This window comes from Parus major, chromosome 5, assembly GCF_001522545.3.
Source record: "Parus major isolate Abel chromosome 5, Parus_major1.1, whole genome shotgun sequence".
Lineage (NCBI taxonomy): Eukaryota > Metazoa > Chordata > Aves > Passeriformes > Paridae > Parus > Parus major.
Window position 1 is genome coordinate 26,597,923 of NC_031774.1, and position 27,997 is coordinate 26,625,919.

Consider the following 27,997-nt stretch of genomic DNA (forward strand, 5'->3'; position numbering starts at 1 on the left):
AATTGTATAATTTGGCTCCCTCTAGAACTTGTCTAAAATTGAAGCAGTGGACCAAAGGATGGGGCACCCTATAGCTGTCTGTTACTTATCAACATGCAACATCCTCTGAAGGAAAACAGTGCATGTCCTTCCTCTGGTGAAATGACCACTATCATTTGATCCAAACATCCAGCTGAAAATTCTTGTTACTTTAGAAGATAAATTGTCTGTGCACTGGCTATGCTACAAGAAAAACATTTTTGCATATGATCCAAATCAAAAATGAAAAATAACTCACTATTTTCTTCTAGCACCCCATGAGCCAACAGCGAGCTCACTGGAGCCACTACTTGCCAAGGTTATTTCCTCGCTGTGTGGTTTCTTTGACTATCTCTGTCCGGCGTTCACCTCCCATTCCCACAGCTCCGGTTTGTGACAGTGAATCTGCCATTTTTTGGGCAGGTGAGTGCCTCTATTTTGGACCTGCAGTCTCTTTCAGCTATATAAATGATGACTGTTCACTCATAGGTTGAAGCTACAGTCATGAAAATAAAACCCAAAGGCTGCAATGACAGTGACCAGTGGCTCTCCTTGTCGAGACTTCGTTTAAACGCACGGATGGCAGATGAGATTTGGGCGCCAAGTGCTCTCTCCTCAGCTGGGCACCGTGATCCATTCGTTTGCCAGACCTGGAGGCCTGGGAGCAGCCGCTTGGTCGTTTTGCGGGCGGTGGGAGGAAAGAGCTTCGCTACGAATTTCACCCCTTTAAACCCTGCTAGGGGGCTGTTTACACTCCTCCGGCGCAGCTCCTCCGGGAACCCAGGCAGGTGCGGGACAGTTGGGCGAAAGCAAAACGAAGGGAGCAGAAAACCTCGGCGTCACCGCAAGGGCCGCGGCACCGCGCCTGCCCGCCACGGGCACCGCACGTCCCGGCCGGCGCAGCGAGCCCGGGGCGGTGCAGCCCCCGGACTACAGCTCCCGGCGTGCCAGCGCCGCCCCGCCTTCAGCCCGCCGCCTTCCCGTCTCCGCGGTGAGAAAATAACCCCGAAGTTCCCCGCGATCAGCTGATCCCGGCTGACAACGAGGGGAGCGGGCGCAGGGGGCGCGGGTCCTGGCCGGCCCTGCCCTGCTCAGTTCCCCCGGGCGCCCCGACTGCATGGTCGGCCCCTGGGGGAGGAGAACCGGGAGATACCCCCCCACGGGCGCCGAGGGGACGGGGGGGAGGAGGAAGCTGCGGCCGGGACCCGAGTCCTTAGTCACCGGGTGCCGGCGGGAGGAAGGGGAAGAAAGGTGGCCGCCGGCTTGTAAACAATAGCCCGGCTCGCGGCGCCCCGTACCGCGCTGCCTTTGTTCCCGGTCCCACCGCGGCTGCAGCCCGCTGCCGCCGCTCGGCGGGAGGAACCCGGGGGCTTGCCCCATCCTGGCCGGCCGGCGCGGCGCCGGGCGCAGCCCCAGGTAGGTGCGGGCGCGGGGGGAGGCGCCGGCCGGCACCGCCGTTACGTAACCGCGGGCGGGTCGCGGGGTCCGCCTGCAGCCCCCGCGGGGGGACGAGCCACAAGTGCGCCCGCCCGGGGCCGCGGGACCGGCGGGGAGAGGGGGCGCCGAGGGTCATCCCGGAGCGAGAGGGGCTCCGCGCTGGCTGGGAGCAGGGGAGGCGGCCCGCGGGCAGCGGTCGAGACAAAGGCGGCGGCGGGGTGCTCAGGCTGCCCTCCGCGGGCGCTGGTCTCCGGGGCTCTGCTCCGGCAACTTGGGGCGTAGAGGGAGAGGGGAAAAAAAATCCGTTGTCTGTCAGCCTGACCGGGATAGCGATCGTCTTCCACTGTTACTAGAAGGAGCGCACAAAGAGAGCGGATTTTTGTTTATCTGGCGAAGCACATCAGGAAATTCCCAGCAAATAAATACTGTGAACTCTATGAAGGAGGAGCTTAGCTGTGGAGTGAAAGCAGAGAATTTTCTAGTCTTGACACGGTCCTTTTGTGTGTGTGTACATGTATGTGCACTTGTGCATTTCTGATGCCTTTTTTGTCTCTGTGTCACCAGCTGTCTCCATTCTCAGCTTTAAGGAAATATTTGCTGTATCTGCTGAAGTACACCAGGCTGAGGAATTTTCACATCATTGAAAGTACATTATACAGCTAACAGAGAAAGAATGTATACCAGCATTTGGGTATAATACATGAAACCAACCACATTGTCTAAGTTTATTTTGGAGAAAGAAAACTTCATTAGCACTTAACAACACTTTTCCTGAGAGGCAGGTCAGTGTATGACTCTTACAGAAGCATATATTAATTATTTAAAATTAAGTACAGGCAACATTCCTCTTGTGTTTCTTTCTTTTGTGAAAATACTAAATTTGGAACTGACTTTTACACATATCATTGTTTGAAACAGAAACAGGAGGGAAAACCATTACTTTAAAGAAATCTGAATATGAGTGCTCACACGCAAACTGCAGAGAAAGGACAGAACACGACTCTCCTGTGCCAGGAAAGCTATGTTTGCAGTGGGACAGATGAAGCAGTCTTTGAGTGCGATGAGTGCAGGAGCCTGCAGTGCCAGCGTTGTGAGGAAGAGCTGCATCAGCCAGAAAGGTTGCGGAACCACGAACGGACCCGTATAAGACCCGGCCATGTCCCGTACTGTGACTCCTGCAAAGGTGCCAATGGGAACATAATGCATGCCAGTATGACGGGCTCAAGGCAGATAGCAGCAGTGAGGTGCCAGGTGTGTAAAATCAACCTCTGTGTGGAGTGTCAGAAGAGAACACACGCTGGGGGGAACAGAAGGAAGCACCCTGTCACTGTGTACCATGCTGGCAAAGCCCAAGAACAAGAAGAAGAGGAGGGGATGGATGAGGAGACCAAGAGAAGGAAGATGACAGAGAAAGTTGTGAGTTTTCTCTTGGTGGATGAAACTGAGGAGATTCAGGTAAGAACTGTTGTGGTTTGTTGTGAACAGGAAAGATCCTTTAGTTTCTTTCTTTATCTAACAGGCTGCTGTGATGCATGGTTTATACTTGAAATGTAATTGGCAGCAATGGTAATAAAATGATGGCCAGTAAAGTGCAAGTGCCACTGAGCATCTTGGGCTAAAGAGACACGGTGCCTTCAAGTGGCCTTGCTCGCGAGTTCCTCAAAAGGTCAAGTTCATTAAAACTTAATGTGTGACGAGAACCTCCTCTAAGAGGCTTGGTAAGCAAAGCTGGTGAAAGAATTGACTCTGTACTGAGACACACATAACTAAGATAAGAGCTGTCTGTGCAGGATGCTGATCATTCCTGAACAAAATTGAATACATTGTATTGCAGTAGGTGTCCTGCTAATGGGAGTGCTGGCAGACAATTTCCTGCTGTATGATTAAAAGAGGGCACTGTACCAAGTGCAAAACTACAGCCCATTTCTACCATTTAGCACCAGTAAATCCATATGATTTTTAGGAGTAGAACAAAATAGAAATAAGTGTCCAAAGTGTTCCATCTAAGTCCTACAGACACCATGGTTAAGCTATGTTGCTTGTCACAAATGTTATTACAGGTTAGCCTTTTGTTGAACGAGGGGGAAATTGCCATTGGGGTAGGTCTGCTGGTAAAAATGATAGGAACTAGTTGATTAGGAACAGCCTACCCAGAGGCACTATTTTAGAAAGTCTAGCATTCAATATATGCAGTTACAGAATTCTCCTGTTGGCCCTTACATTTGGTAAACATTTTAGAAGGCAAAATGTTTGAATGCCAGTTGTGTAATTAATATGCCAGAGCATATTAATTACACAACTAAAAATTGAACTTTTTTTTCTGACTTTCAGTTTGCATTCCTTATGTTAAATTTCATTCAGGAGACACTGAAAGAAAATGTGTAGTCACCTGGAGACTCAGTATCAGGTTGTTCTAATTTAACATACTCATGCTACCATCATTAAAAAGAATTGTGATTATATTCTTGTTTTTGAGAGTTATTTGTATCCATCATAGTAACAGCTGATGTGCCAGTCATGCATCACAAGGAAATGTGACTTAAGTATCTCATATCTATTCTATACTATAGAAGTATGTGTACATACATATTTATGTATGTACACAGTAGTTATACAATAATATAGAATAGTTGCAAGATACATGGGTCGTATTTTTGGCAGTTCAGGTGTACTGACTAATAAACTGGCTTTTGAAGGAGAAAGGGAGGAAAGGACGACAGTCCTTATGGTGCACTGACGTAGAACGTATACTATGCAGGACAGCAGTGATTGTAAACTGAATGCCTGAGTTTCAGGTTTGTAGCAGTCTTAAGTTTGTATGCCTCCAAGCCCTAAGCACACACTTTTCCTTGTAAAGTGTGACAGATGCAACTATTTATTACTTTAAGATACAGACTTTTTCAATAATCCTCCTCTGGCCACTAGAGCAAGCTCTGAAATGCCTTGGAACAGGGCTGTCCTGCAAAGCTGCTCACAAACTGTGTCTGTGTGTGGTTGTACTGGTTTAAGTTATATTTATACTCATGAATCTGTAAGCCTTATTGAGGTAGACCTTTGGCTGCCTCCTGCAAGCAAGTGCATTTGCTATTTAAATGTCATGGGCAATAAAGCCAACTTCCTTATTGGGACAGCAGTGGTCCTTTATCAGATCATAGCAATTTGGTCAGAACAGGGTTGGGTTGAAAAAGCTCTCCAAAAATGATCTTATTTCACTATCAAGATGTTGAATCAGAGCTCTTCCATCTGGAGTGATCTTCTCTTCCTCACAGCTGAATACGTATGTGACATCTCACAGCCAGTATCAGAGCAGTTTGAGAGAATTCAATTAAATTATTTTCTGACAGCTGGAATTTAAAGAGTGCATGCTATTATAGTGGTAATTCTGCTAGTGAGCATGAGGACCTTTATTTAGAAAGGCCTGTCAGATACCACAGAAGATGTCTTCAGAGCTAAGTAGTCATCTGCTCTTGATAATACTGAGGAGCCAATTTAGCTATAGGAAAGTGATCATCAGTCTTTTATTTTGTGCTTGTCATTACTTGGAGAGAAATCATTAGAACGTTCTTTATTAAACCAACTTTTTGTCCAAAAATGCCAAAATATTAGTGACTTGAAATATGGAGGTTCAGAGTTTGAGAGTGTGTAGCTTTTTAAGCTTGAGCAGACAGGATAAGATTTTAACAGAATAATCTAGTTCAGCTATCTTTAACTGCTTAGTGACCTTTGGAACTTGAAAATTGTTGCATTAGTTGGGAAATAGGAGAGAAAACTGCTGACTTACTGTCAACGGTAGATTCTTCCATAGCAATGTTAAAAGTTAGAAAATTACAAATGGCAAAAGCTACACAACTCAACCACCATCCCTCCCCCCCACCCCAAAATTAGATGGAACTAGTTATGCTGCTGGAGCAGCAGCAGATGGATCAAGATAATCACTGATGTATATTTGTTTACAAACCTTTAACTCAAAAGTACAACATGGGGTTACAGGACTAAAAGATTTGTTTTTTAGTTTTGTTTGGAAGCTGGAGTTGTTAAGCTCAAGTGGTTATGTTTCATCTCACTGTTCCTGTTGGCTTCTTGGAGGTGGTAGCTCTAAAACTGAAGAATATTTATGGTGTGTAAGCAAATGACTGTTCTAGTTCTAGATCCAGAAGCGATGTGGATTAATCCGTAAGGAGCTGTGCCTGAGCAAATTGGTTCAGGGGAGAGGTGGAAATTCTCAGTCTGGCCTCAGCACTACACAGATACAGCTATGATAGTTCTGAGATCTGCATAATTGTCTTTGTGCCATGTTGCACAGATGTGCTGGCCTGCTCAAAGCTTTTTGTGCTTTGCAGGCATAGCATAAGCTCAGAAAGCTGAGGACTTCTTGTGCTTGTTCAAATCCACATAGACAGAAAGGGTCCCCTTTTAAACCACTGCTTGTTTTTAGAAAACCAATGGCAGTAAAAGTTTGTATCTGTGAAATACAAGCTTCTTTGTGATCTTCATCATAACAGTATATCTGAGCACTTCAAAAAGAGGTTGGCTATCTCACATTAAAAAAAATGTTGTTAACATTTAACAAGTTTGCACTGCAAGTCTGTGGAAGAACAGAGAGGGAGTTGTTCCTCGTGGAGTCCAGCCCCAGCCCCAGCTGTCTCACACCACACAGTGCAATGCTTTGCAACTCTTGTGACTTAGTCCCCAGGCATCCTGACCTACGTGATGATTTTTTTCTTCCTTCTTCCAGGACTTGTCCTCATAAGACCTCACTGACTTCTATCAGAAAATAGATCTTGACTGTTTTACAAACTGATATCACCTGGAGTTGATCTTCCACTTACACTGCTCTCTTTACATCTTTCACATCTCCTGTTCGCCTTATTAGACTCAAACTGTGTGCCTTCTTTTTTTCATATGTGTAAGTCCTTCAACTGAATCTCCTGATCTGCTCTGCCAAGATGTCAGCTTTCCTTTCTCTAACTTCCTGGATTCTCAAACAAGCATCATTGTGTTGTCACTAGTGCAGCCCCTTGTGCACAGGAGGTACTTCCCATAAGAAGTCAGAGTCAATTAATTGGGTTTTTTAAACTGGTATTTGTGTATCTATTAAGAAATACAACAACAAAAACATGACTCAGTTTGTGATACTTCTTTCAAATCCTGAGGCTGTCTTACTGTCCCATGAACTTTTCCACTCACCTGGATCTGTCTTTGTCTCTTGTACTTACATTTATGCAGTTTCTTGAACAGTTTCTATTTTTGCTTTGTCTTTATGCAACGCTCTAGCAAAAGAACTCTTTAGCATAAAGTAGAGTTATGCATCTGTTGTACAATGAACTTTTATTTACTACTAATTTTGAGGCAGGGCTGAATGCTTAACAATGCACAACAACAGCTTATTATTTTTATCTTGGGGAACAGATGTTGGGAGTTCTTGCCACAAGATGAGAACTTGGTTGTAGGGTCACTAATGGCTTTTATGATAACACTTTTTCCAAAGCCCTAATTAAGGACTCAGCACATATGCTTAATAGAAATAGAAAGTCTTTCATTGACCCCAGAAGATAGAGGACATGCTTGGTTATTAATAATCTGCTTCAGAGTTTGCTCATCTTTGACCAGAAACAAGCTCTGTCACAAGAAATTACCTAATCTGTAGGTTGCAAAACAAAATAAAAGGTAATGACTTCGTAATCTGACTTACTAAGGAGACAAGAAGAAAAATTTTTCTCTAGCTAGTTACAAAAATAATTTCCCCAGCTGTGTAATTTTATCAGGGAAAAGGAGTGTACATTTATTGCTATGTCTCCCCTGAGATACCCATATAAGCTCCCTTTCTTCAGCTTGCAGGGTCTTTTTCTTGTGCCAATAGATATCTCAACTTCCTAAATATAGCCCCATTTCTTGAGGCTTTTTCTACTCTTTCTAGCGGGTCTGCACACCTTAAGGTTTTCCCCTCAGCAAATATGGGCAGGATCTATGTAATGCTTTGCAGTCAGTTAAGGTAACACAGAAGATCCCACAGCCCTTATCTAAATGCAGATAATTTTGTACAATCATTAAATAAGCCGTCACTACAGCATAATAGTCCATGTGTCCTCCTGTGTCCCCTCTTGTTAAAAAGTTACACATCCATAGTGATGACTCTGCTGGGTTGCTAGCTGCTTTGCTTCTCTCACTCCTCCTCTAAACCTGATAGAAGTACCATGATTTTTCTGTATTATCTACTGATTTGAGCCTGGATAAAGTCTAGGGATGAGAGAATGGAGTCTCTAGGAATGCTTTTTCTTCTCGAGTATTCTTTGTCAGTTAATGGGAGCTAATGTTTGTGTTCTCTTATGAAAGAAGGTCATGATCTCTTCAGTCTGACTGCTTGCATTTGTCCAGCAAATAGTGCTAATTCCTGTAACACTTCTATGTCATTTGCTGTTGGGGAAATGTGTTTTTGCTGTTTTGTTTTTTTTCCCATGCTTTAGGGTAGCACAATCCGCTAAATTTCTGGGAAATTTAGTCCATGTCCTGTAAAGTATATTTGCCGTGGATATAAAGGAGGAAGAGAAAATGTTGAAGGATCTGAGTTTTTTAGGCCAGTGTGATCTGTTGGATCAGGATATTTAATTTCTCTCCCACAATACTGTTGATGTGCTGTAGATGAGTTTTCCACCTCTGTGCTTTAGGGAGGTTTTTTTGCCAAAGTATTTTTGGGAGTTTACTGTCCTACACTCCAGGAATTTTTCTCTTATTACTTTGTTATTTTTCAGTATTCCTCCCATCATAGCCTGTTATCAGTTCACCTAAATTTAAGGGCACTGTTTTCTGTCCTTGGGATAACGTAGTAGAGAAACTACTCAGCAATTGCTGGTTAGGAGTGTTCCTTCTTCCACTGGACATGTACCAGTATTTTGAAGAGTATTTTTAGTAGGTAGGAGAGAGAGCCATCCATTTAGCAAACACACAACTCCTTTGACAGTCTCTGACAGGCTGACTCTTAGCTAATTTTTAACATAGTCACTTAGAAACAGTGCTTTTCCCTGGAAACAGTCTTGCACCTTCTTCATGATGCAGTACTCTTGGGCATTAATTAAAGTAAAATACTTGCTTCCTTCTTGTCTCTTTAGTCCATATGCTGACATGAGTGCAGGAAGTGACATGAGTGGAAGGAAGAGAGCATGTCACTGGTGAGAGAACCTGGTAGCAAGCCATTCTGGAATTACCCACACTTTCATTCAAGAAGTTCCTGAACTTAGTTCAGTTTCTGAACTAAATAGTCTTGGGGGGGAGAATGGGGTGTTTCAGTGCTTCTTGTGCTGTACACCTCTTTGCACTTTTCCAGTGAGTGCTTTTGGGCTCTTGGATGCTGCCAGTAGAAATGGGTTGTGAGTGCTCTGGGGTACATTTCGAGAAACAAAAACTCTCTTGCTGTCTTCAAGCCCTTCTGTCCTTTCCGTCGCCTCCACTTTCTCTTTTCTGCAGATCATTGGGAGGCAGATATCACTGCAATATGCACTTTTGGCTTTTTTTACCTGGATTGTTAATGCTTTGCTGTAGTATCACACAAAGGCAAAAGAATGAGTCCTTTGGCCTGCCTGTCCAAACACCCGAAATTGCAAAAATAACCAGAGTAACTGTTTTTTAGGAAGAATGCAACTGTTATAGAAATAAGTTTGTAGATGCCCATCTTGACAAGGACAGTTGTAGAAGTAGTGTCCTCACAGGTAATCTAGTTACTCTTAGTATTTAGGAAGACAGCATGAACTTGCTGTTTGACTTCCTGTCTTCTGGGCAAGTCTCTTCGTGTGGACCTGATCTCTGCTGCTAGAGCTGTGGCTTTGGGGTGGTAATTGGTAGTTCTGTGGTCAAATTATCATCTACAGGAACCTGAAAGGTATTTAAGAGACAAAATCATGATTTTTGCATTGTTTACTGTTCCCTTTTAGGGTTAGATGATACTATTATGTCAGTGTTATTTTCACAGCAGTTGCATTCACCTCAAAGTCTTTATTAGTTTTCAGTTCTTGCAAAAGTACTTTTTCAGCAGGCAAACAGTTTAGTGGACTTTATAGTCTTCTTCCTGCTTCCAGAAGTTTGATATAACTTAACTGTCATCTACAAGGTTGACTTACCTAATAATAGCAATATATCAGTCAATATTGCCTCTTGGTTAGTCCAGTTATATTGCATTACCTCCAGTCCCCTTAATTTTTTTCACCACTGTCTTAAAAGGTTTGAGATAGGATCTCTTTGGGTAGGATTGTTAAGCAGGATTTAATTCTTCTGTCTTTGACTCTCTCAGAGCTCTGTAATAATAGACATGGGCCTCAGACATGGGCAGCCTCTGCCCTTCATTGCAGGGAGCTATAAGTCCTGTTGAGATTCATGCTGTTAACCTCCATACAAGCTCAATAAAATATTGAACCTGAATTCTTATGCCAGAGCTGTGGGAAGGAACAGGACAATTTTGTTCTGAAAAATATATTCAGTTCTGAGACAGTATTGTCCATGGGTATGTACTGTGGCTGCTAACAAATCTCAACAGAACCTGTAGGTGGTACTGCAGTGAAGACAAATCAACAACAAAAACCCCTTCAGGATAGGAAACACCCCTAAATGCTTTCATCTGCTCGAGCCAGACCTGCACCCACATGGGGGGTAAGATCAAAACTAGCTAAAGCTGAGGAGCAGTGTGGGAATCTAACCTTAGATCCCTGTGGTGTGTCTGTCCTTGCTTTATTTTGTCCTCCCTGTATCTGGTGTCAGGTCCTTCAGTTTGGGCTTAAGGCTCTGTAGGACTCCAGTCCTGAAAATACTGATGTCCACTGTCAACTTGGCTGAAGGCTAGGAGATCACTGAGGACAATGGTGATTAATGTAATGATTATGTAAGTGTTCACTGCATGAGTGATTAATAACTTATTTCTGAATACCAAACTGTAACTTCTGGTAGACATACACAATTCTATAAACTAATCTGTTGACACAACCCATTGCAGAAACTTTCTCAGGCTACTGTAAAACATTTACATACTAGCAAGTAACTCTTGTACCAGTAGAATTAATGGAATCTAATTTCTGAGATGTCTTTTTCCCATTATCCAGTGCTTGTCCACATTTTCTGTCTTCTGAATAAGAAGCAGTATGTGTGCTGTCATGCACCAGGCAGCATGCTTACTTGGCTAGCACGTATGGGCATGAGTGCTCAGCTTACTGCTGTGTCTTGGAGGCTGCAGGGAGACATGAGACATGCTCTTTCCTCAGTATTATTGGAGTCTCTTTTCTGCTCTGTTGTCTGTTTTCATCAAACTTTTAGGAAATTTATCTTTTATTTTTGTATCAAATGCGTGTAATTGTATTATGAATTTTAAGTGGTATGTGGAAGACTTGAGTAATGGCATAAATTATGTTTTCCATGGAAAGTCATGCAGAGAAGGTATAGGAGGCAACCTAAGGTAGAAAACTAGAGATGCTTGGACTTAAAAGTCAGCTTTGATTCTTCTTGATCACCTGCTTATGATGACAGTATTCCCTCTTGTTTGGAATACTCTGAAAGTCAGAGGAAGTAATGATCTCCTGAGGTCCCTTTCAACCTGAATTAGCCTAAGATCTTAGAGGACAAAGGATTTGAATTACTGTGGTTTAGGGCCTGTCTCACAGCTCTGTTGATGTTATGGGCTTCATAGCAGAAAGTTTCTCTTCCTCACAGGTAACTATCTTTTTTGTCACTTGATGATAAGAGACACCTGTGGATATCAACAAAAATTTCTTCTGGGGCAAAAGTAGAGAATTTCCACTTGTATTTTTAATAGCCTGTTGCACTTGAGTTGCTGGGTTAAGCCAGTTACACTTCTCTGCATTTGTGCACTGCCTTTTCAGGCGTGATTGTGAGGAGCATTGCAGAGATGTGAGTTTTTGTGGTGGCACTTTACTGTGGTGGAGCTTATTCTTCTCAGGTTAGTCTTACTGGCTGTAGTTAAAGGAAGAAATCTGCTTCATAGATTTCTTTCTTATTTTCAATGTACACTGAAATTGGGATTTAATGACCTAAAGGTAGGACTTGGGGCTTTAGACATGTACCCAAACACTTTTTTGTGAATCTACTTCTGGATAGGAGCTCCGTTTTTTGGAGTTAAAACACAGATTTAGAAGCAGTGTTTTCAAGAACTGGGCTACATTGAGCTGGGCAGATCTGACAGATCTGTTCTATTTCCAGGTTTAGTAATTGATACGATACTCTGTCCTTAAGATCAATTACCTAATATTGTCTCTGTTTTATTTTAGAAGTTCAGGAGTGCTTGAAAAGTTTGCAGATCTTCTTTTAGCTTGCTTTGCCATTTCTCCTTCTGATTTAAGGTGTTTGAATTATTGTAAGAATTATATTTTTAAAATATTTCCTGAACTGTGAGCAGCATTACTTTTATTGCCAGTGTTAAGTAAGGTAAAGTAAATTAAGTAAATAATATTATAGTGTTTTAAAGTAAATACTTATTTTTTTCACTTGATTATTTTGATCGCTTGTACTGATTTGTCTCAGATGTTTGTAATTTTATGCTGGTATACATTTGGATGTGCTGTTACAAATCTTGTAGTTTACCTTTCCCTTCATTGAGAAAGGTGTTAAATTTATATAATTCTTATTGACTTAGTGGTTGTGTGTCAGAAGACACTGTTGTGTGCTATTTGTCTAATCATAGACTCACTTAAGTTGGAAAAGAACTTTGAGATCATCAAGTCCAACTATTAACTCAGCATTGCCAAGTCAACCACTAAACTGTCTCTCAGTACCACATCTACACATTTTCTAAATACGTTCAGGGATGGTAACTCCACCACTTCCCTGGGCTGCCTGTTCCCATGCCTGACAACCCTTGACTCAATACTTTAGTTAGTTATATGATGACTTCTTTCTTGATTGCAGAAAATATATTTTTGTTATTAAAAATACTATTTTAAAACCAGGTCAAGCAATGAGTAAGACTTCAAAATACAACAAAAGTACCAACATAAGCCTAAATGACAGTGTAAGACTAGCAAATGAAGGCACTCTGATGAATACTATGCCAAGCATTCTTGATTTTTGTTTCGAGCTTTTGTGTGTTGTGGCACAGCTCTGTCTTTGTGCACCATTTCCATAAATATTAGCAAGCTCTAAAGGGTTCATAAGGAGTCTTAAAAGGAGAAAACTGTGGTAAAAATGGCTGATTCTCTTAATGTGTTTATTTTGCTGGAGGCAGATTTAATGTTGTGTGAGTACAGGTTATTGGAAACTCTGTTCTATTTTATAGATTTTTGTTCCTAGGCTTTTTAACACCTTTTTATTTTAATAACATTGTTACCAAGAAATGCATAGGCTGGAATGTAATTTTAGCAGTTCTGTTTCTAAACAATTCTACTTTTCTTAGGGCTCAGATTTAGAAAACTTGTTATGTTAGGTACAATAGATTTCAAAGTATAGGTGATAAAGAGACTTAATTTCTAAATGTGCTCTACTGCAGCATGCTATGAGTTTTTGTGTCCTCCTTATAGAGGACTTCAGCTGTCAAGTTCTCTGTTTTTCCCCACTGAAGACCTTCACCTCCAGTTCAACTGAACTTGGGTGAAAGGACTGCATGGGGACCTGGATGACAGCTGCTAAAAGCAACTAAAATTAAAAACTACTATTGCTAAAAACAATTGTTAAAACTATTAAAGAATGCTAACCAGGATTCTAACATATGATGCAGTAAAAACTGTTATTTTTAGAAGAGAGTCTCTTGAGAGCTATAACAAAAGTGTAAATGAGTTTCTGATACTAGAAATGGCAAAATCAAGAAGGGGCTGAAGAGATATTACTTCTGTCTTGGTTTAGAAATACAGTTTTCATCCTTAATTGACATTGTTGTGCAACATAAGGAAGGTTTTGTATTTACTCTCTGCTGTGAATGTCAGAGATCTGGAGCTCTTGTGCAATGCAGAAGTGGACACAGTTATGGAAACATGAGTCTTTGCACATGCAACAGAAGCTGGTACCATACCAATTTGTTTTAGAGATGAGAAGCAAAATGAAGAAGGGGGGATTAGTATCCTAGTTAGTATTAGTATAGGGATTTGACACTTATTACACCCACTCTGACTTCAAATGTCTTAAAGGAGCTTGCTCAAGGGAAGTAAATTTGACTACTGATACAGAGATTGTTATGGATGGTTCTTTGAGAGTATCATTCCTATACTCAGCATTGGTTACAGTCAACTACTGCACAAGAGCAAGTGATGTACAAGCATATTAAACTTCAAAGAGAAGGGCTTCTTTTGGTCATTTTGGCTTGTTTTTGGTTTTGTTGCTTCTCCCCCCACATGGAATTTATTGTAAGGATGTTGCAGAATCCAAAATTATGACTAGGTTCTAAAAAGGAGGATAGGTCTACTGTTTCTCTGCCAACCATGAGCATCTAAGTGCAACCACTGCCCAGGAAGTCATCTGACTTCTGAGCACTGGTGAAGTGTTCAGGTGAATGCTAGGAAACATTTACTCATTTCGTGCCTTAAGTTCTTTTTCATTCATTACCAAGTCCTGTGAGATGTAAGCATTGCACTAGCTAGACTTTAGTGCATTCTTGTGCTCCTGGGTAACCAGCTTGTTAAAATAACTCCAGAATTCTGTCCTGAAAGGAGGCCTCCAAAAGCCTAGAAGGAGATAACTTAGAAAGCAATAGCTTTGGGTACCTGATTTGATATTCGGTGTAACTTTGAATTGACTCCTGTCTCTTAATGGTGGGAATATATCTCAGAGTTACCCTTATTCCTATAGTCTCTACTGTCCTTTGTGTCTTCTGACATTACTGGCTCAGCCTGTTCCACAAACTCTCTCCTAAACTGTTACCAAAGTAATAATTCTAGTGCTGGCTAAAAGATCTTAGTCATTAGGTGTCCTGCCAATACTTAAGCAACTGTTTGAAAACGGATATTTTTTTTTGGTGCTGTCTAGGGAGTACATAATTACTGACTCTGTCAAAAAGGACATGTCACCTTTTTGGTGAGAAGTTTGGGAGGTGGGCATGAACAAACATTTTGAAGAAGACATTATCATATTCCCTTTTGCTTATGTTCACATAACATTTTCATATTGTCAAATCTGTGAATGTTTTTAGGAGCTTTTCCATGAACCAAGAACTTCCTTTCATCCACAGAGACATCTTAAGAGACACTAAGCAAAACTGCATCTATCATCTAAGCTACCTTCCTGATGATAAGCTAATAATCACAGCTACCAAGAAAGCAGACCCCTTCTTGTGCCCCTGTAATTTCAGTGTATCTTGATGTTCTCCCAGATACCAGGAAAGATTCTGTTGAGAGTATTTTGATGTCTCTTGTTTCCTGTTTTCTTCTACACTGTGAGGCTGCCTTGAATAGTTTGAGTCTGTGAGAAGCTACTGCAAGCCCACAGCCCACAGCTTTTCTTTGTGAACGCTGTTCCCAAACACAATCTGGCACTCTGGCTGATTTTTATTTTCCTTCAAAGTCTAGGTGCTGCTGATAGATTTGACCAAAGCAAATGGGGCTGGCTGAGCCTTAAACTAATTTGCTGATCTAAGAAGAAACTTGTTCGAAGAAACCATTTATTACTCATTGCCTCTCTGGTTTATAGACTGTGAGATCTTCCAATTGTACTCACAGGTTAAAAACAGCTAAGAGCTTCCAGAAGTTAAGAGGCAGGTGAAAGGGGATGGAAGCCCTGCTCTTTTCAGTTGGTGGGGATTCCTTGAAGAAGGAATTGGGATGAAGAAAGTGAATTTAATCTTTCTCAAAAAGTGCTTCTGTCATATTCTTCCTTGTCATATAATGTATGGGTAAAACCTGTTGGAAGAAAAAAAAGTGAGGGCTAAATAAATTAATGAAGCATGAAACCTGTAGAAGCCAAGGATCTATTCTGCAACAAGGTCAGGGCAGGCTCTTGTACAGAACCTTAGCTCATTTCACTGCTTGTTTATCTGCCCCTGTTGCTCCAGTGTCTGAACAGAAAATGCCCTGTTCTTTAGCCTAGACAGCACGGTGCTTGACATTTAAACTATGTAGAGCTAAAGAGAAGTTACCTGCACTTCTTTTTGGTTTTGTGTGTGTGTGTTCTTTTGTTTTATTTTTTTATGAAAGTACAATACAATAAGTTATGAAGTGGATTATTGAGGTAGTTGTGGCACTTCTGTGAGAATCAGTTTGACCTGCTTTGAGCGCCTAACTCCAGTGCGCAGCTTTGCTGCTTCTTCTCTGCTCCCACTTTGCAGCTGAAGGATTGATCATCTGGAGAGCAGTGGGAATAGGACAACCAGTGCCTGAGAGCCCCTGGCTGTGGATAGATGCAGCACGAGTGCATGGCAGAGATTTTTCTTCCAAAACAGGTGCTCAGCCTCTGTGAATGAGGCAAGTTAAAGTGGTAAAAGCAATCCCCTCTTTCACACCTGAGCTTAGATGCTTGCCAGGAGACTGATGGTCCATGAACCAAGACCATTGAGAAGGTCTGCTGTGCTCCAGGTAGCTGTTCTGACAGACTTGGAAGTAGTGTTGTGCTCCCTTCTCTGAAAGGGCTGTCTCAGAGCATGGGGTGAGGTACTAGAGAGTTGACTAGATACATAATCACAGCGAGGCATCACTTCCAAAACAGCTACATGATGGAACAACATAGATCCCATCAATGCGTACATTTTACAAAACTGCATTCTAGTGTTTTGCTTTGTACTTCTTGGTGCTTCAGAAAGTTGTGGTGAAATCTGAAGAGGAGGTAATCACTCTTTTTAATCTTATGAATCTTGAAACCAGTTGTGTTTTCAGTGTTGTCTACTCCAATTACATAGTTATAATATTTTTTATCTTTTTGTTTTGGAAGGTAAGGAATGAAGAGGACTTTATTAAGAAATTGGACTGCAGTCCTGACCAGCACCTAAAGGTAGTGTCCATCTTTGGGAACACAGGGGATGGCAAGTCTCACACCCTTAACCACACTTTCTTCTATGGCCGGGAAGTCTTCAAGACATCTCCTGCCCAGGAGTCTTGCACAGTTGGAGTTTGGGCAGCCTACGACCCTGTCCGCAAAGTGGTGGTCATTGATACAGAGGGCCTGCTGGGGGCCACTGTGAACCTGAGCCAGAGAACACGGCTGCTGCTGAAGGTCCTGGCCATCTCTGACCTCGTCATCTACCGTACTCGTGCTGACAGGCTCCACAATGACCTCTTCAAATTCCTTGGTGATGCCTCAGAGGCTTATTTAAAACACTTCACCAAGGAGCTAAAAGCCACCACAGCCCGCTGTGGCCTAGATGTTCCTCTGTCAACTTTGGGTCCGGGTGTTATCATCTTTCATGAGACTGTGTACACCAAGCTACTGGGCTCTGGTGAGTAGGCAATTCCAATTAAAATGTGCTAAACACTGTCTGTAAACTATCAGGTTGTACTGAATATTCAGCATTCTTTACTACCATATAAAAATGTGATTTGGGCTTTGCTCTCACTGGTTTCAGTCTGGGAGCCAGGCTGTGGAACTAGAAGAGCATTCCCTCATGGTGATCTGACTATTCCAAATCAGCTAGAATAATCCTCTTAGACAGCTGAACATTAGCACTGAGTAGTCATGAGTTCTGCCAGCCACTGGAGGGGTCATCATACAAGTTCATGAGTTTAGAAATGGGTGATATGGCAGATGAAGGTGAAAACTGATGTGAGTTGACCCTGGCTGAACGCCAGGCACCCACCAAAGCCGCATCACTCCCCTCCACAAAGGAGGAAACATAATGAAAATGTTGGACAGGAGAGAGAAAACATGATGAAAAGTTCATCAGTTGAGATAAGGTCCAGGAGAGATCACTCATCAAATACCATCATGGGCAAAACTGACTTAACGTGGGGATATTAATGGAATTTATTACTGACAAAATCAGAGCAGGGTAATGAGAAGTAAAATAAATCTTAAAACCAGCTTTCCCTCATCCCTCCCTCCTTCCCAGCTCTGTGTCCTCCCCTGTCAGCCATGCAGGGAGGCAGGGAATGGGGGTTATGGTCAGTTCATCACACATTGTTCCTACTGCTGCTCAGGCAGAGGAGTCCTTCCCCTGCTCCAGTGTGGAATCCCTCCCATGGGAGACAGTTCTCCATGAACTTCTCCAACATGAGTCTGTCCCACGGGCAGCAGCGGCTGAGGCTCAGTCCCACTGTTTGTGTACATCTAGGAGCTGTCTCTTGTGTAATAAATACCTCAGCAGTCCTGGCTGATCCACATTCTCATTTTGGCTTTTCCAAACAGTGAGCTTTTAAACTAGTAAAAGAACTTGACGTTCTTTGTGGTTATTATTGGAGTAACTTCTTAATAAATTTTAACTTACGTGTAAGGCAGATATTTTCCTTCTATACCAATTTGCTGATTAGCAATTCAGCCTTTCATGAAGTTATTCACATTTGCTGTTTCATCAGTTCAGCCTTTAGTGACCCATAAGGACACTTTGCACCTCCATGCAAAGTCAGGGTCATAAAAATAATATATTTTTATGGTCACTTCTGATCACAGTAGGAATAGGAAAGAAATCTCTTAGCATATGGATATGCAGAAACCTGTAACCGTCTGTCTCAATGCATAATTTAAGGGAGGGAAGGTAGGGCTTGCCTTATTCTAAAATGTACAGCAGGTACTTGGAAGCAGGCAGGAGAATGTGGCTCTCTCTGTGGAGTTTGACCTGATGTGGCCAGTTCTGAAGTGCTTTGCCATGTACAAATTGTTGATGAAGGCTTGGTCTTCCTTGCTACAGGGTTGGCATGGAGAACAGGCAGCCCATGTAAGGTTCATGTTCTCCACTTATCAGGTGCTAGGAATAGCTATACCAAGTTATGGTTGGGTGAGAAGAGCTAACAAACGTGCTGACATTGTGTTTCCTTGTAGTATGTCCTAACTTGCTCCTTAATCTGGGTATCTGTGTTTCAAAATCTGTGTCTGGTTTTGCCTGAGAAACTTGGTCTTAGAATTGTATCACAAAACAGAGACTGCTTTTGGAAAGTTTGTTTCTTTGCTTTGTTTTAAAATATAATGATAGCTGCATGCAGATGTATTAGAAGATTTAATTAAGAAAACTAGATCTATATTGCATATGAAAGTGCTATGCAATTAAAATACTGTTTTAAGCAATCAGTTGTTTATGAACTTGCTGATACTCTTATACATAGATCATCCTTCTGAGGTTCCTGAGAAGCTCATTCAGGATCGGTTTCGGAAGCTAAGCTGTTTTCCTGAGGCTTTCAGCTCAATTCACTACAAGGGAACAAGGACATACAATCCTCCAACAGATTTCTCTGGGCTTAGGCGAGCTGTGGAGCAGCAGCTGGAGAACAATACTACTCGGTCACCCAGACAGCCTGGGGTTATCTACAAAGCACTAAAAGTAAGTGAAGAAGAGTTTGTCACGGCGTTTGTTTGTACCACTGTTGCTGTTAACTCAGCTGTGGCTAATAAAGGCAGAGCACCTGAACCAGTGATGCAGACTTGCATGCAAGTCTTCCATGAGAATGATGATTTTGTATAACAGCCAGGGAGGCTGAGTAGTTTTTTTTTTCACTTCAAAACAAACATTTTAGTAAAGATCATGGGAGGTCAAGAAAAGTTGAAGAGCTGAACTGAGCAAGATCATAAAGCTGAGTTGGGAAGAAAAAAGTAACAGATGTTGTGAGTGACAGTCACTTAATAACAGTGATTTACAAAAAGAGACTTTAGAAGGTTTTTGTTTTTTTTTATAAAATTCCTAAAGATGACCTCAGCAGAAGACGAGAAAATGCAAGAGACTTGGAGGGAGTTAATAGTTGGCAAAACCTAGCACTGAGTAGTATAACCCAAGGGCTATGAGGCAAAAAGGAGGAAGGAGTCGTGCAGGTAGCTAGGATATTATCAAGCCAAATGATGTATTACTTCAGAGCAAATGATTTTCTTAGATGGTTCACTTTGCTAGGATGTCAGAGTGATTTTTGAGTCTTTAAATTTGCAGTCTTTCCTGTAAGTTTCCATATACCACTGCCTGATTAACATCATATTTTCTTTGGCCTGAAGAGCACAGCTGTCATTGGGGAGGGGCAGGCAGAGCTGGGGCATATCTGCAGAAGGAGGTAGTGTTAGCAGTCTTTTCTGGTGTTAGTCACAGCTGTTGGAACAGATAATTCTGGTTGCTCTGCATTAGTGGTAGCTGAAGCACAGAGGGAAGTGTCAAGGTGGCGTGTACTAAGTTCTTTGCATTAGGGAGCAGACAGGCAGCAAGGGGAAAAACAGTTGAAATCATTAATTTTAGTTTCATTTCTAGGACTTTATTGAAATGATCAAGTAGCCTGGTTTCAGATATAGCTGCTGGTATACTTAAATTCATGACCAGTAGAGTGTTTGCTGTGTTCAAATCACAACTGACTACAAATTACTTTCTTTTGCTTCTTGCTGAGGACACAAGATTTGCTATAGATTTCTGTCCACTTCCTCTAACTTTTGAGTTCATTCGAAAGTATCAGTATCAGTCAAGCTTAAAAGAGAATGTAAAGCAAATTTCATTGAAATTATGTGAAATAAAATGTTTAAATAGAGAGCTTATCTGAGGGAAGCTGTGTTGAGAGAGATATACACAAGTCTGTGTGTCATGTGTCAGTCAACCCTTGTTAGACAGTAAAGATGCACCCACTCCACCTACCACAACTGTGTGAGGGGAGGGGGAGGAAGAGAAAGGCATGCAGCCACTTCATGAACCTCAGCTGTAGGAAGAGTTTCAGCTAGATCTCATGCCTTCAGAGAGCTCCAGCAAGAAAAACTGTAACCATTTGCTTTCTTCCAGTGTTTTTTTATTTTTTTCCTAAACATAATATCTGAAAGAACTGAAAAAGTTAAGTGTGCCAAGGCTAAGGACTGATTTAATCTGAGAATGGGTGTTCCTAGGAAAGGGTACAAATCCCTTTGTCTCAGTTTTGTCATGTCACTAGAGAAGGGCAGTTGTTCAAGTAGCTAGAGGAAAGCTCAGGGCAGCATTTTCTGAGCCAAGAGGCAAAAAATGTGTTCACATGAACTATGAGAAATGATCTTACAAGCTTCTTTTCTGAGGTTTCCAGAATGCAAAGCCCTTTTAGGAAGAACCCTGCTATTTTGAGCAAGGATTGAATGCACAGAGGCGGATGCAATTTTCTACCATCTATTTCTACTACAAAATTCAAACTAGAGACAGGAGAGGAGAGCAGAGAAAAAGAGTATCTTACAAGTATTCAAGTCACTTCCACCCAAGTGCTAGATTGCCTTCTTGGTTGGTTTCCAATGCTTGTTTTGTTTTCCAGGCTAGTAAGACACATTTGTTAGCTGTGTACTCCCTCTGCCTCCCCCTCCAGTAGAGGAATCCATGCTTTTTCTTGCAAAATGTCTTTGTTGCCCTTAATCCCTTTCCAGTTCATTCTTTTTTGTTTGACAGGCTCTAAGTGACCGGTTCAGTGGGGAGATCCCTGATGACCAGATGGCTCACAGCTCTTTCTTTCCAGATGAATATTTCACATGCTCCTCTGTGTGCCTCAGCTGTGGGTAGGTAGATGAGAAATGCTTCTCCATCCTCTTAGATGATAGTGCTGCCCTCACCTGCAGCCACAGAATGTAAAGTTTCTGTGACATCTTGACACCTGACATCATCTGTCCTCAGCTAGTACTTCCAGGAAGAAGTAGCTTGAAATTCAACTCTTAATGTGAACTGGACTACCACTGTTGCCACATCCCAGCTGGATGAATGGTTTTTGCTCACTCTATTTTTGTGCATGGCTACAAACCTGTGCTGCCCATTTCTTTTCCCAAATGCAAGCAGGACAGGAAGAAAGGAGTATCTAAATGAATCCCCTGAAATTTCTTAGGATTGTTTTTTTCTGACATCTTTATTGTCTAAATAGTATAAACAATCCTAAAGCACACATCATGGAGTGGGGCTGTATTCAGTCACTAGGTCTAAGTGGAGCTCCATATTTGATTAGATCTTGGCATGTAGCTCTCTGGAAAGAGCCCTAAGATTGTGCCTGGAAGGGCAGTAGATGGCAGTCAATGCTCTGAGTCTGGGAGCTGTATAACAGCATGGTGTTGTGGCTAGTTATACTTCTTTTGTGATGCTGAGCATTTTCTGCAGTGAATTGTTGTGTGGTGATGCTTTGTATGTGAAACAGTTATTACACCTTCTGAAGAGCCTGCCTTTCAATAATAAATTATGTCATTGCTGTAAGTACAGTTGTTAAGATGGTTTGAGGGCACAACATCTATAAAAATGCAAGATAGCAATAAAAATGAAATCTTGGTGACATCTCTCCTGTGTCTAAAAGCAACAACTAATGGATTGCTCTTGCATTTTCAGGTGTGGCTGTAAGAAGAGCATGAACCATGCAAAGGAAGGAGTCCCTCATGAATCCAAAAGTCGATGCAGATACTCTCACCAGTATGATAATAGAGTCTACACTTGCAAGGTGAGATACAAGAACAAAGTCTGAAGAATGAAAAAGGAAATGATGACCAAGTAAATGAGGGATATCCCAGGCATGTGCCTGTTTTTTTCTTTTTTTTTTAATTTTTAATGTCGAGGTGCTCATAGCCTTGACAAGAAACAATGATCCTTATTTGACTTGTATGTTTGCTTGGAGAGTTCATCACTTCTGTGTGCTATGTGTCATTTTCTAGCTAAATTTTGAAGCTGGCTGCACTTAACCTGGGTGATGTTGACCTTTTATATATTTGACATGGCTACTCTTGTTTGCTTATGCCCAGTGCTTAGTATTAGCCAGTTTTGCTGAAGGACCTGTGCAGGAGACAGGAAAATTTTTGGCTACCATCGTGGTCTTTATTGATGTAGAAATACTTCCCTGATGTTATTATTGAGAGTGGGTTTGGTTTTGTATTTTTTTTAAATGAGTTCTGATGAGTGTTCCTTTGCTGTGGACCTCTGTGTGCTAATTATATGCTTTATGTTGCCAAACATCAGCCAGATGTAGATTTAGATTCCCAAGAATGTAGTTTTAATTGAGTCTTTATGTTGTAGGCGTGTTATGAACGAGGGATGGAGGTCAGCGTGGTGCCAAAAACCTCTGCTTCCACAGATTCCCCTTGGCTGGGCCTTGCCAAGTATGCCTGGTCAGGGTGAGTACTGCAGCAGAGATCTCTCTGCTCTCTGTGGTCTCTGTGCTGCCTGGTGCATGGGACCTGCCAGACAGGTAACCTGTGCCTGTCTTGTGCAGGTACGTGATTGAGTGCCCCAACTGCGGGGTGGTGTATCGCAGCCGGCAGTACTGGTTTGGCAACCAAGACCCTGTGAACACTGTAGTGAGGACAGAAATTGAGCATGTCTGGCCAGGGGTAAGTCTGGTTGCTGGATAGTCTTTGTGTATGTGTGCAGCCATGCACATGCTAATTTGGTTCTTCTGAATGTTGATGGAGAAAATAGATTGCCTTTCATTAAGCTGGTCCCTGCTGTTTGAAAGAGCCTTTGCAAGGGCTTTCAGACATTTTTTGGCTATCTTTAAATGGCTAAGTTGCCAACCTACTCATGTCTTTCAAAGCAGGGCTGGTGAATCTTTTTCTCCTGCTTGTCCTCAAGTTCAACAGGAGTAATGGGTTGCAGAGCCATCTGCATTTAAAAAAAAAAGGTTTCCCTGTTTTTATTCTCAAATGAATATCTGTTTCATTCCAGACTGATGGATTTCTGAAAGACAACAACAACGCAGCCCAGCGTTTGTTGGATGGCATGAATTTCATGGCTCAATCAGTATCTGAACTTAGCCTGGGACCCACAAAAGCTGTGACCTCCTGGTTGACAGACCAGATTGCCCCAGCTTACTGGAAACCCAACTCTCAGATTCTGGTAAATAGCAGCTACTGGAGAGAAAGGTTGTGCCTAGCTAAAACTCCTTCACCTTACTCTTTAAATAATAAAGTACATTGCAGTTTCTAAATGCTTCTTGTTTTACTGCAGCAATCCCTGCTCCTACAACTTTGAGAAAACTGAAGTGCTCTCTCCTCTTCCCATTCTTGACTTAGCCAGAGAAATTATGAACAGAGACTTGGCCCAGCCCTGTTAAAGAGATGGTTTCTCCCTGTTCTTTGTGAGCTACTTCCCAGCAATATCACAGAAAATCCTGGCTTGCGTGAACTTGTTTTTCAAAGCAAAGAATTAACACATTAAATCTGGCCACTGCAGTTGATAGTATTATTTTTGTAGGTGCAAACTCTGGTTTCATGCCAGATGCAAAAAGCTGGCCCAAACCAGTGAACTAGGAAAAGATTCCCTGTATCTTGTCGGAAACAGATTCTTTTTCAGTGAAAATTGCCTTCTGAATTCTTACCCCACACAAAGGTCAAGTATCCGTCATTCAGCCCTGCATGATGTGGCTGTGTTTATTTGTGATTGTGAACAAAGGGATCATAGCAATATGTTTGCTTAACCACTGTACACATACCGTTCTAAATCACTTCCCTGGGGTAAAGTTATGGGGCTGATAGCACCCAAGTCTTGTGTGTAACTGTATTTTTCACAATTTCAGGCTGAAACTTGCCATCCCGGGCTTCTGCACTCTTATTTTTCACTGCAGGAAGATCAAACTAACAGTTCTTCCTTTTGTGTTGTTCTGATTAGAGTTGTAAGAAGTGCAACACACCTTTCAAAGATAATGACACAAAGCATCACTGCCGGGCCTGTGGAGAGGGCTTCTGTGATGGCTGTTCTTCCAAGACCCGTCCAGTGCCTGAGCGAGGCTGGGGACCAGCACCAGTGCGTGTGTGTGACAACTGCTATGACAACAGGGGCATCCAGTTAGGTAATCTTGAGTTGATTGTGACAGAACTATCCCTGGGCACTAGCCTGAAGTCTTTGTCCCTGATTTCTGGATCACAACCATTCCCAGTGGGTGTAAGACAGTGTTGTTTACACTGGGTTTCCAAACAGTTGTTTTGGTAAGGAAGTTGAAGAGCTCAGTGCCTTTTGGAAGAAGGATGACTCTACCAGATACCTGAGGTGCTGACTGAAAAAATTATTTCCTAATTGTATGATGGTCTGGTGCTAACATCAGAGCAGGGGTGCTTATGTTACAGCAGATTATGTATTTTGTCCATTATTTCTAAAATGAACACTCTGCAATCCAAGATTGTGGATGGGGAACATAAAGTCTGGGAGATTCCAACCTGCCTTTTGGGTTTGCTGTTGGTTTTGTTAATGTAAATTAGCTGAAACTTGGCAGAAAGGGTGGTGGACTTGGGTGTTGAGCCCTTCACTCTTGTCTCATGCAGATGTGGCTGAACTGCCTTCAGATGAGGAAGGGGGAACACTTATTGCCAGGAAGGTTGGGGAAGCTGTGCAAAACACACTTGGAGCAGTGGTAACAGCCATGGACATTCCCTTAGGTGAGTTCTGTTCTGTTCTGTTGGGATTTTTTTTGTCTAAAGGCATTTTTATTTTCAGAGAGCAAAACCTGTTATTAAAGAGTTTGTGTGACAGGCTGGCGCCTCTGCTATGATTCCACTGTTGGATGAGAGTTCTACAGCCCTCTGGACCTCTTCTGCTTGATGTTTCCTCTTGGTTTTTAGCATGTTGTTTCTGCAGATCACACTTTGTCTTTTCACCCTATTATGCAAAACTGCACACCAAGCTGTGAGTACTTCATGCTCTCCTGATGGATTCACTGCAGTGACCTGCCATTTGGAGTTCCCTAAAGATTGGCCAATTAGGAAGCAATTTATCAGGTTTGGTTTTCTTTCAGAGATGCTGAGTACCTTTTAAATGTGTTCATAGATACTGCTGGTATTTCTTGGTTCTTCTGAGGGGAGGGCTGAGAATTTGAAGCTGTCCAGGTTGGTAATGATGAGGAAGTAATTAGTAGTTTGATCTTTAATGGTGAGCTTAGTGCAGGGAACCTCTGTTGCTCTTTCAAGTGCTGGGTGGCAGTTTAGGTACAACAGCAAACATTTCACATTTGAATCTTCTGTTTTTGGACCTGACTTCCTACTCATTGTGCAGATCGTTGTTCAGCTGCTTTGCCTATAGCATGTCCAGCCTTATTTTTTGTGGATGTTTGCGTTCTGACTCAATGAAGGGCAGAATAAATCCCTTTTCAGTTCAGACAGTACATGCATTCCTGAATATTTAGTTTGGTGACTTTGGTGGGTTTTTTGGCCACAGCTGAAACTGAAGTTAGGGGGAAGTGTCTTAACCTCTGGAAGAGTCTGAGTAAGGCAAGATGCCACTATTAAAAGAGACAGTTTACTCTTCCAAGAGAGGCTGAAGGTGGGAGAATGGTAGGATGTCCTAAATGGCTACTCATTGCACCAAAGGATTGTCAGTAGGTCACCTCCCCCTTAATGGCAGCAGTATGACTTGCAGTGTGTGGGTGCCTCCATGCTCATGTTCATGGATTATTTTGTTCTCCCTCTTTCTCATCCCCCCACCTCACTTCCTCCTTAGGTCTGGTAAAAGATGCTGCCCGACCTGCATACTGGGTACCAGATCATGAAATCCTGCACTGCCACAATTGCCGGAAGGAATTCAGTATCAAACTCTCCAAACACCACTGTCGGGCCTGTGGCCAGGGGTTCTGTGACGAGTGCTCACACGACCGCAGAGCGGTTCCCTCTCGTGGATGGGATCACCCAGTCCGAGTTTGCTTTAACTGCAATAAAAAGCCTGGTGACCTTTAACCCCAGGCTGCTCTCCAGATCTTTGCAATTCCTTATGTTCTCAGGGTTACAAATAAAAATATCTGGTCTCCCTTTCACCTTCTAACCTGTTGCAGCCAGAGTGCATGCTTCCAGTTTCTGGCCTCCTCTCGTGTTATATCCATCTTGGAACGCTGGGAATGAGCTTACATTCAGCCTCTAGGTTTTAATTTCAAATTAACTGGGAAAGGGAGGGAGCTCCCTTGTAAATGAGCAAACCAAAATCCAGTGTATTTTATTCCAATAAAAAAAAATAATCTATATATATATATCAACTATGTATAATTTAGTATATTAAGAATATGGTTGAATATTGAAGCTTTGAATATTCCTAGTTCAAATGATGGATGGTGTTCCTTACTGTATTGGATCAGAATTATGGCCTTCTAATTCTTCTTTTGGAATGTCTTGCTGATCGTGATGTCCTGTGAGGAAGATTTGGACTCTGTGCTGCCAGGAATCTCCAGTGTTGATATATGAATTACACCTGGTAGTTCAACCAACTCTGCATCTGGAGGTGCTGCCCTTCTGGCCATGGAAGATTAAACCCAGATTTATTAGCAAGTTTGTTTGGACTTTTGGTATGAGCAATGGTCTTGGCAGTGCAAGAGGTATCAAGTTAACACAGACTCCTTGGCAGAGACCGGTAGAGCTCTGAAAGGTAAAGCAAATCCCATGGCACGAGGCGGAGCATTCTGATTTCGCCATTGCAACTTCAATACCAGATCAAAAGGTAGCAGGGTTTTTCTCTCCCTGACAATGTTTTCATGTACTCAGGTTTTCTTAAAGTTTCTCTGCAAGATCATTGCAGTTAAAAGTTTTGTCCAGAGCAGGAGAAAAGAACAAGTTTTGTAGGCAATTCTGAGATATGAAGTTTGAGTTGTTCGGGTTGTGATGACTTTCCTTTTCCCCCACTTCTTAAGTGATCTTGTAGTCTCTGAAGCCTCTGTGTTCTCAGATATGGTTGCATAGAAACTGCACAGATTTGAACTTTCTTCTAATAATATGAACTTGCAAATCAACCTGGAAAATGGGAACCTTTCTTCTTTGCTCCTAGCAGCTGGCACTCACTGGACTTCATCCTTTTATGAAAGGACTGCAATGAATTCACTGATTTTATTATGAAAAACACCACTTAACCTAACTTATACTGTCATGTACTGTGGATTTGTGGTTCCACTTACAAGAAGTAAGAGACCATTGTGGATTAAACTGCCTAAAATTCTCCCTTCTTGGCTTATACAGACAAGAATTCTTTCACCACATGAGAGTTGCCTCCTCTTGGAGTGGTTGGAGTTTAATGCAGTGTCCTGGAACTGTGGTATTTTTTCCCCAGCTTATTAAATGTGCTCTTGTGTAGATGAGTGCCCAACACCCTGTTTTAAGACTGTATTAAATTAACTGCTATAAAGAACTTTATCTTCTGAACAAGCGTACTGACTTTCCTTGTAACAAGCGGTTCTCACTTTGTCTCTGAAAGAACATGCTCACAAAGTGTTTGTCCTTTCACAACTACATCCAGCCTACACAAGCAAGTAGACTTAGAAGATGTTCCAGGACACCTTTGCTACTGGCCAATTTTACAGTGGACTCTCTTATGTTTTTGTAAGCAAAAGTCTGCCATAAACTGACAGTTGTCCAAGTAAGGGCATGAGTAGGTAGAAATCCTCTCTTGAAAGACTTTCTGTACATCTAGCATAATTCTGTGCTTCAAAGTATTCTTTATTTTTTTAATGGGTGAGCAATGTGTTCTTGGTTTGTAGGCTGTGCCCTGTGTGCTGTTCATGCATGTGGCTTTACTACCATGTTAATGCACAAAGAGAAAGCAGCCATGACATTCCTTGTATAAAATCTTTGGCATCTGTTTCAA

General features: G+C 42.1%; 1 protein-coding gene across 4 annotated transcripts; it reads left to right on the forward strand.

The window, feature by feature from the left end:
* The first annotated feature begins 1,024 nt into the window (after positions 1–1,024).
* Positions 1,025–27,997, forward strand: ZFYVE1 (zinc finger FYVE-type containing 1). Of its 4 annotated transcripts, XM_015630626.3 has the most exons (13): positions 1,025–1,434; positions 2,020–2,237; positions 2,374–2,910; positions 16,294–16,798; positions 18,615–18,829; positions 20,873–20,979; positions 21,788–21,896; positions 22,466–22,563; positions 22,662–22,779; positions 23,114–23,284; positions 24,056–24,236; positions 24,706–24,819; positions 25,877–27,997. In XM_015630626.3, the coding sequence occupies exons 3-13, from the start codon at positions 2,413–2,415 to the stop codon at positions 26,107–26,109; spliced, it is 2,349 nt and encodes a 782-aa protein (XP_015486112.1). In that variant the 5' UTR covers positions 1,025–1,434; positions 2,020–2,237; positions 2,374–2,412; the 3' UTR covers positions 26,110–27,997. The 4 variants fall into 4 exon arrangements, with proteins under 4 accessions (XP_015486112.1, XP_015486113.1, XP_033370845.1 ...); XM_015630627.3 differs by lacking the exon at positions 2,020–2,237; XM_033514954.1 differs by lacking the exons at positions 1,025–1,434; positions 24,706–24,819; positions 25,877–27,997 and adding an exon at positions 23,396–23,525 and having other exon boundaries at positions 1,605–2,237; positions 23,114–23,310; positions 24,056–24,159.

Coding starts and splice junctions, on each gene's coding strand:
- ZFYVE1 (XM_015630626.3), top strand. CDS start 2,413: ATGAGTGCTCACACGCAAACTGCAGAGAAAGGACAGAACACGACTCTC. Junction 22,564..22,661: donor GCCAAGTATGCCTGGTCAGG/GTGAGTACTGCA, acceptor TGTCTTGTGCAG/GTACGTGATTGAGTGCCCCA. Junction 22,780..23,113: donor TTGAGCATGTCTGGCCAGGG/GTAAGTCTGGTT, acceptor GTTTCATTCCAG/ACTGATGGATTTCTGAAAGA.